This window comes from Ursus arctos, unplaced genomic scaffold, assembly GCF_023065955.2.
Source record: "Ursus arctos isolate Adak ecotype North America unplaced genomic scaffold, UrsArc2.0 scaffold_19, whole genome shotgun sequence".
Classification (NCBI taxonomy): domain Eukaryota; kingdom Metazoa; phylum Chordata; class Mammalia; order Carnivora; family Ursidae; genus Ursus; species Ursus arctos.
In genome coordinates, this window is record NW_026622863.1 from 55,996,673 (window position 1) to 56,005,651 (window position 8,979).

Consider the following 8,979-nt stretch of genomic DNA (forward strand, 5'->3'; position numbering starts at 1 on the left):
TGGAAATGAGCAAAAGACTGCAACAGGGGACAGTTTTGATCTCCATCCTTTAGGTACTTGTTATTTCCTCACATCTTGAAAGAGCTAATAAAAAACTCATTGGGGAAAATACGTGATTCTAGGTCTGGGACAGAGAAAATAAAGTCTGGAGCATCTTGTACTGGTATAAATATGGAAATTTCCCCCCCCAAAATACTGGAACATATCAAAACCACATGAAAGAGAAACTTAAAGGGCTCCTGATGGCCAAAGCCAGAATAATTTGAGCAACAAAATAAATAGTATCATACTGCATTATAATACCTAGTGTAAGATAATATATACCACTTTATACTGACATAAACAAATAAATAAATAAATGAAGAAGAGAAAAATCTTCCTGGCGGAAAAATACTAACGAGAATACACACACGCGCGCGCACACACACACACACACACACACACGTGTGTGTGTGTGTGTATCTATATATGCCTGGGTCTTGGAAATAGATATTAACTTAATTCCCCCCAGTTTTTTTTTTTTTTAAGACTTTATTTGACAGAGAGAGACAGAACACAAGTAAGCAGAGAGGCAGGCAAAGGGAGGAGAAGCACGCTCCGTGCTGAGCAAGGAGCCGGATAAGGAACTCGATTCCAGGACTCTGGGATCATGACCCGGCAAGCAAATTTAAAGATAAACACATTATGGAGACCCATGTCCCATTAACCACCACTTACCCAGATCTGGGTTCCCCTTCTTTCTCCCTCGGAAGGATCTGTCTATTAATCGGCTCACGTCTCTTTCCTGATTTTCTCCACTGTTTCTCCTTTCCTGTGACTCTCCCGTCTCCTCCCTTGCTTTCTCCCCTTTTCTCTCTTCCCTTCCCTACACCTGCACTGTCCGGGGAACTCTTGAAACCTATTTCACCTTCCTTAACTCCTTCTGCCCAAGCTTTCTGATTGTTCCCATCTCCATCGATTTCCGCCTCTCTCTCTCCCCCAGTCCCCATCTGTGTCCCTTCTGCTCTCCCGGTTGCGTTCCCTCTGCCCCCACTCACTGGCACCCCTCCGGCTAAGCTCTCGCACAGCTGTTTCTCTCTTGGCTGTCATCCCTACCACCTCTCTCTGTCCCCGCATCGCCGGCCCACAACCATTTTCTCCTTCCCACTGCCTGTGAAGTGCCTCGCCCTTGTTGCCCCACTTCTGTTAACCAAGGGCCCCTACTAGTCCGCTCCCCTTCTCCTGGACCGCCTCCCCTTCCTCCACATTTCGCTCTTTCCTTTTCTCCGCTTGCGACTTTCCCGAGTTCTCGTCTTCCGCTCTTTCGGCCTCGCTGCAAGTCCCTCCCGCATCCTCTATTTTGTCGTCTCTAATTTACGGACCCTCTCACTGATCTTTCCTCCGCCATTCTCTTTCTCCTGCTCCCCCTCTCTCCCTCGTCTGCCGCTGTCCTCGCCTCCCTTCCGCAGTCACGGCCTCCACAAGGCCCCCCCATCCTCGCGTGGGGGAGGGGACCTGCTCCGTGACTCCCCGCGATCTTCCGTCCTAAATCCCGCTCCCCAACGCCCGCACTGAAGACGGTGCCCTTCCTGGGCATGGGTCCTCTCACTACATGCGGGGCTGCACGGGAGGGGGTCTCAGGAGGGCGGCGGGGTCTGCGCAATCACAGGTCTAGGGACACACTGCGCGCCTCTACGGGCCGAGCCGGGCCAGGCTGCGGGGGCGAGGCGCACACGCCCATGTCCCTGGACTCCCGCGGCGCGGGGGGGAGGGGTGCCCAGGGACGGCGTGAGGCAGGGAGATAACGCGGCAGGCGGCGTCTGAAGGCCCGAGGGCCGGGAGACTACAGGCAGGGACCGACTCCGAAAGATGTGAACCGAAACGCACCGGGACCTCGGGGTCGGCGGCGCCAGCCGCAGAGCTCCGTGTGTCTCTCCGCGACGCCGGACTTACCGCGCAGAGCTCCGTGTGTCTCTCCGCGACGCCGGACTTCCCGCGGTGCGAGGCGCGGGTGAGGGGACTCTAACCTGCGCGGAGACCCCAGGCCCCAGGGGTGTAGGCCTGGGGACTGAGACGCTCACGAAGAGAACAGAAAGGGCCGAAAACAGTCGAAGCCGTCGTGAGCTTCTAAGCTACCAAGCCGCTGAGGGGACCGTTTGGGCTGTAAAAAACTGCGCGTGCGCGCTGGCGGAAGGGCGGGGCTGTGGCGTGATCTGAGGGGAGCGCTTCCGGCAAAGGGAGGGGTCGGGTAAGATTCGGGCCAGTGCGCGAACTCCGCGGACCCAGGAGCGAGCGTGCCTGACGGAACGCTCGGGCGTACGCAGGTTGTGGAAAGTGGCCTTGCCTGGACGCTCACCGTGTGAAGGCGGGGCCTGGGAGGAGCGCTCCCGGAATCGGACCTACGCACTGGCCATGACTGGGCCGCAGTTCCGGGAGACGGGATAGGGCGGAGCTTGGGGAGCGCTTCCGGTAATGGGAGGGTAACGGATAAGGGCGGGGCAAGGCGGAAGCTGGGCTGAGAGCTTCGGGCAGTGGGCGGGCCCCTGGGATTCCCCTGGCTGTGGAACTTCAGGGCCGAGGCCAGGACCGCTCGATGGGGTCTGGGTGGGGCCTGGTCTCCTCCAGCCCGCCCCCAGGACGTGCCTTTTTTTGGACTTTCCAACCCTTTGAATTTCTGTCGCGTCTTGTGGGACAGGAGTGCTGCCTATTTTAAGTTGATGTCTCCAACCGTCTGAGGTAGAGCTATAGTCCTTTGGGCCACTTGTGTTGAAAGCTAACGTTTGTGTTTTCTCAAGGTGAGACGGTCGGTTTTCGTTAAAACCGGTTTTGTCCTAGAGGTAGAGACACTGCTCCTTGGAGAGGCCAGCCAGACTCTGTGGTCTAGGACCCGGTCCTCGGTCCTCGGTCCTCGGTGGTGAGTGGATGTGAGACCTCAGCTGGATCCAGGAACTTAGGCTGGATCCAAAATGTGGGGTCAGGACTGGATCCAGAATTTAATTTAAGCAATTTAGCTAAGTAAGGAGTGCACCTGTCTGTACAAGGGATGCAAACTGGAATGTGAAATGTGAAGACCTACCAATGCGAAATATGCCGTTTTTACCAACATTTTCCAGCCACAATGCTATGCAACTAGAAATCAGTCATAAGGAAAATTCTGGAAAGAGCACAAATACAAGGAGGTGAAATAACATGCTACAATCAATGAGTCAAACAAGAAATCAAAGAAGAGATCAAAATTTATATAAATGAAAAAAAAGTCAAAAATATTTGGGATGCAGCAAAAGCAGTTCTAACAGGAAAGCAATACAGGCCTGCCTCAAGAAGCAAGAAAACCTGAAATAAACAACTTACACTTGAGAGAGCTAGAAAAAGTAGAACAGACAAAACCCAAAACCATCAGAAGGAAGGAAATAATAAAGGTTAGAGCAGAAATAAATGAAATAAAAACTAAGAAAACAATAGAATAATGAAACCAGAAGCTGTTTCTATGGAAAGATCAACAAAATCAATAAATCTCTGGCTGGACTCATCAAAAAGAAAAAAAGAGAGAGAGAAACAGTGGACTTTGATAAAATCAGAAATCAAAGAGGAGAAATAACAACTGACACCATGGAAATACAAACAATTCAAAGAGAATATTATGAGAAACTATATGCCAACAAATTAGACAACCTAGAAGATATGGATAGGTTCCCAGAAACATATAATTACCAAAACTGAAGCAGGAAGAAATAGAAAATTTGAACGACCAATTATCAGCAATGAAATTGAATTAGTAATCAAAACACTCCCAACAAACAAAAGTCCAGGACCAGATGGCTTCACAGGCAATACCCTGACACCAAACCAGATAAAGACACCACAAAATAAAGAGAAATACAAGCCAACATCCTTGAGGCACACAGATGCAAAAATCCTCAACAAAATACTAGTAAACCAAATTCAACAATAGATTAAAAAATCATTCACCATGATCAAGCAGAATTTATTCCTGGGATGCAGGCGTGGTTCAATATTCACAAATCAAAGTGATACATCACATCAGTAAGAAAAAGTATTAAAAAACATATGATTACTTCAATAGATGGAGAAAAAGCATTTGACAAAGTACAACATCCAATCATGATAAAAACCCTCAACAAAGTAGGTTTAAGGGGAACATACCTCAACATAATAAAAGGCCTTATATGGAAAACCTATAGCTAACTCAAAGGGGAAAAACAGAGCTTTTCCCCTAAAGTGAGGAAAACGACAAGGATGTCCACTCTCACCACCCTTACTCACCATAGAACTGGAAGTCCTAACCACAGCAATAGGACAACAAAAAAAAGTCATCCAATTGCTAAGGAAGAAGTAAAATTTTCACTATTTGCAGATAACTTGATACTGTACATAGAAAAACTGTAGACTCCACTAAAAACTACTAGAACTTACAAATAAATTCAATAAAGTTGAAGGATATAAAAATCAATGTACAGAAATGTTATATTTCTATATTCCAATGATGACACAGCAGAAAGAGAAATTAAGAAAACAATCCTATTTACAATTGCACGAAAAATAATAAAATACCTAGGCATAAACTTAACAAAAGAGATGAAAGACTTCTACTCTGAAAACTATAAAACGCTGATGAAAGAAACCAAGGACAACACAAAGAAATGGAAAGGCATTCCATGTTCATGCACTGGAAGAACAAATATTGTTAAAATGTCCATGCTACCCAAAGCAATCTACACACTTAATGCAATCCCTATCAAAATACCAACAGCATTTTTCACAGAACTAGAACAAACAATCCTAAAATTTGTATGGAACCACAAAGGACCTCGAATAGCCAAAGCACTCTTGAAAAAGAAAAACGAGGAGGGGAGGGGACGGGAAATAAAAAATTAAAATCATTTTTTTTTTAAATGGATGTATCACAATACCAGACTTCAAGTTATATTATAAAACTGTAGGAATCAAAACGGTATGGTACTGGCACAAAAACAGACACATAGATCAATAGAACAGAATAGAAAACCCAAAAATAAACCCACAATTATATGGTCAATTAATCTTTGACAAAGGAGGCAAGAATATGCAATGGGAAAAAGACAGTCTCTTCAACAAATGTTGTTGGGAAAACTGGACAGCTACACACAAAGGAATGAAACTAGGCCACTTACTTACATCATACACAAAAATAAACTCACAATGGATTCATGATCCAAATGTGAGATCTGAAACCATAAAAATCCTAGAAGAGAGGCAGTGATTTCTCTGATGCTTGCCTTCTAGATACGGCTTCTTAGGCAAGGGAAATAAAAACAAAAATAAATTACTGGGACTATATCAAAATAAAAAGGTTTGCACAGTGAAGGAAACAATCAACAAAACTAAAAGTCAACTATGGAATGGGAGAAGATATCTGCAAACGACATATGTGATGAAGGGTTAGTATCTAAAATATATAAAGAACTGATACAACTCAACACCCAAAAAACAAATAATGCAATTAAAAAACGGGCAGAAGGCATGAATAGACATTTCTCCAAAGACAACATCCAGATGGCTAGCAGATACTTGAAAAGATACTCAACATCACTCATGATTAGGGAAATGCAGATCAGAACTACAATGAGCTATTACCTCATGCCTGTCAGAATGGCTAAAATCAAAAGCAGGAAAATACAAGAGCTGGTGAGGACGTGGAGAGAAAAGAAACCCTCTGCACTGTTGGTGGGAATGCAAACTGGTGCAGCCACTGTGACAGTATGGAGTTTTCTCAAAATGTTAAAAATAGAATGACCCTATGATCCATTAATTGCACTGCTGGGTATTTACCCACAAAATACAGAAACAGTAATTTTCAAAATGATATATGCACCCTGGTGTTTATTGCAACATCATTTACAATGGCCAAATTATGGAAGCAGCCTGTGTCCATCAACAGATGAATGGATAAAAGAGATATGGTGTGTGTATACAATGAAAAATTATTCAGCCATAAAAATGAATGAAATCTTGCCATTTGTAACAACATGGATAGAGCAAGAGGATATAATGCTAAGTGAAATAAGCCAGTAAGAAAAAGACAAATGGCATATGATTGCACTCGTATGTGGAACTTAAGAAACAAATAAGCAAAGGGAAAAAAGGGAGGCAAACTAGGAAACAGACTTAACTATTGAGCCCAAACTAATGGTTTTGGGGGGGGGGGGCTAAACATGTGATGGATCGGAATGCACTTGTCCAGGTATGGAAGTGTTGAATCACTATATTGTACACCTGAAACTAATATTACACTGTATGTTAACTGGAATTTAAATTTTGAAAACTTAATAATTAGCAGTAAAAAAAACAAACAAAAAACACCTAGCGCCAAACAATTTCAAGTTTCTGTCTTTACAGGGAGAGGGGACAAAAAAGAAAGGAACACTGATGCTAATTTGTAAGGCAAATAACTTTCTTTTCTTTCAGCTCTTAAAAATCTGCCTGAAGATCGCCAAAGAACACTGCCACATACTTAAAAAATCAGCCTGGTTCTCCTGCCCACTCTCCACTCTATGCACTATAATTCAGTAAGGCCAGAAGGGTGGGAGTGTGCAAGGGTGAGAGGAAACTGGGGACAGATGGCCTCAGGGTGACAGGTAACCTCTGAAACCTGATGGCCCACAGCAGTCGATCATTGCACACCTACACGACCTTAGTGCCTCACCCCAAACTCACAGAAGATGCCCATTGAAAAGAAATCACTTTCCTTTTGGGGTTTATCCTCTGGTTGCCCCAGACTTAATATTTGAAAGGAAGGTGAAACAGGGGGGAAGAGGACTTAAAAAGGAGGGTGGAGTAATTAAAGAGATGATTTTTCCAAAGCTATAGCCTCTACCCTAAAAGTGATCAAATTCATACTAACTTGGGAGAAAGTGTTAAAAAGAGCTCCATCTAAAACCCTGAAGGAATACACCTGCAAGGAAGTACAGGAAAACAAAAATATCAGCTTGATTTTCAAGAAGCATCACTCTGCTGGTGTGACCCAGATGCCACCACCCAGGACCTGGCCCCTGCCGTGCCCCCAGTGAAAGTGGGAAAGGAACTATATGGAAAGTTCCAAGTGCAGACTGTGAGGCTTCCAGTACCCTGGACTCCAGGAGGTGCTGGGTGGGGCCACCAGGTGCCAGTAAAGACCTGGGACTGGAAGGCTCTCCTGCCGCCACCCCTGGTGGCACCGAGCTGCTGTTTTCCATCCCAGCATGCTCCCTCCCTCACAGGAGCTTGACTCCCCTCAAAACCCCCCTCCCCTTTCCCAAAACGTCCAGCTTTCAGCTAAGTTGGTCAGGAAACAGACCAGCTTTCTCAATGCCAAGCCTCAGTCCTCAGGGCTCCCAGGGGTGTTGGGTGTGGGCAGGCATAGCAGCACCACGTCCTCCCTGGGGTCCAGCCGACACTGGCTATCATGATCACTCAACTCCCCAATTCCCAGGGGCTTCAGGGGGCTACTGGCAAGCTCTCCGGGATCCAAGTGGCTATGTCTAGAAAGCATTCACGCAGCGACCACTGGGGTGGGTGGTGTGCCTACGTGGCTCCAAGAGAGTATGAAAACGGGACTGTGGATGGGCTCCCAAAGAGTCCCATTGTGAGAAAGGGAGAGTCCCAATATGTGGACCCATCCCAGGTGCTGGAAAGTGGGAGCTAGGGGAAGTTGCACCTGAAAGTGAGAAGTGCTGCTACCTGTGGGAGTTTTCCTCAGGATAAAAATAATAATAATAGAGTATTAAAAGCTTAGACTAGTAATGTTAATAATAAACATGTCCACGAACTTATATCTTTGAACAGCACTAAAGGACCCTGCACTTTGATATGGCTGTTGTGTTTGCTCCTATGTACAAACCCACCACTAAGGTGAAAGATGTTGCTAAAAATTACAGAACTATGATCATTTCTAATGGGGAACCAGTGATAAGTGGAGAATACTGAATTGCAGTGGACACAAACAATGAAGCCCGTACATCATACTCCCACGCAGGATCCTCTGACTCGGAAAACAAAATAATTACCAGTCACTGCAAGCTGGAAGAATGGCTTCAGGAATGTGACCATTGGAACAATCTTCTTATCACGGATAATATTCAGAATCATTGGAAATTTCTCTCTTCTCTACCGTTACCTCCTTTACTCCACTGAGCACAGGGTGAGGTCCACAGATTTGATTCTCAAGCACCTGATTATAGCCAACTCTCTCACCCTGCTTTCTAAAGGAGTCCCCTGGACAGTGGCAGCTCTTGATCTGAAAGATTTCCTTGAAGATGTCAGATGCAAAGTTGTTTTCTGTCTTCACAAGTGTGGGAAGGGGTGTGTCCATCAGCAGCACCTGCCCCTTGAGTATCTTCCGGGCCATCACGATCAGCCCCAGAAATTCCACATGTGCAGAACTTAAAGTGAAAGCTCCCAGGCACATTGGCTCCTGTTTCCGTGTGCTGGATCCTGCCAATGCTGGTAAATATCTCTTTTCCTGTGTATGTGACTGGCAAATGGAACAATGCAAACATCACAATGAAAATCTGGGATACCGTTCTGGGGTAGGTAATAACAAAACCACACCACCACCACAGGCAACATTGTTATCATTATCTGATACTTGCTGCTTGGGGGTCATGCTCTGGGCCAGCGGCTCCATGGTTTCTATCATGCATAAGCACAAGCAATGGGTCAGACACATTCATACCAACAATCTCTCCCCAGGATGCTTCCCCAGGGCCATAGTCACCCAAAGAATCCTTGTCCTTGGGAGCACCCTTGTACCATTTTATGCCGTCTTCCACCTTCCAAGTCTGCATTGTTCTTATTAATAATCCCAGTTGGTTGCTGGTGAACATCTCTGCCTTAACAGATTTTTCCTAACTGTAGGCCCCTTTGTTCGCAGGAGCCATGGCTCCAGTGTGTCCAGGCTCTGCTTTATCTGGACAAGGAACAAAATCTCCTGATGTCATCAGAAATGTAAAGTGAGGCACCTGG

The 8,979-nt window shown here is 45.7% G+C and overlaps 1 protein-coding gene and 1 pseudogene across 1 annotated transcript in view; one reads left to right on the plus strand and one right to left on the minus strand.

Annotated features, from left to right (window-relative positions):
* Nucleotides 1–7,211, minus strand: part of LOC113247307 (uncharacterized) — a 42,650-nt gene extending 35,439 nt beyond the window's left edge. The window contains exons 1-2 of the mRNA XM_057314658.1: nt 7,104–7,211; nt 2,336–2,683 (exon numbers count right to left, since the gene is read on the minus strand). Of these exons, the coding sequence (XP_057170641.1) occupies nt 2,336–2,683; nt 7,104–7,211 (456 nt within the window). The remainder of the gene's footprint in view (nt 1–2,335; nt 2,684–7,103) is intronic.
* An 806-nt stretch (nt 7,212–8,017) lies between these two features.
* LOC113249792 (vomeronasal type-1 receptor 4-like) lies at nt 8,018–8,948 on the plus strand (annotated as a pseudogene).
* The last annotated feature ends 31 nt before the right edge of the window (nt 8,949–8,979 follow it).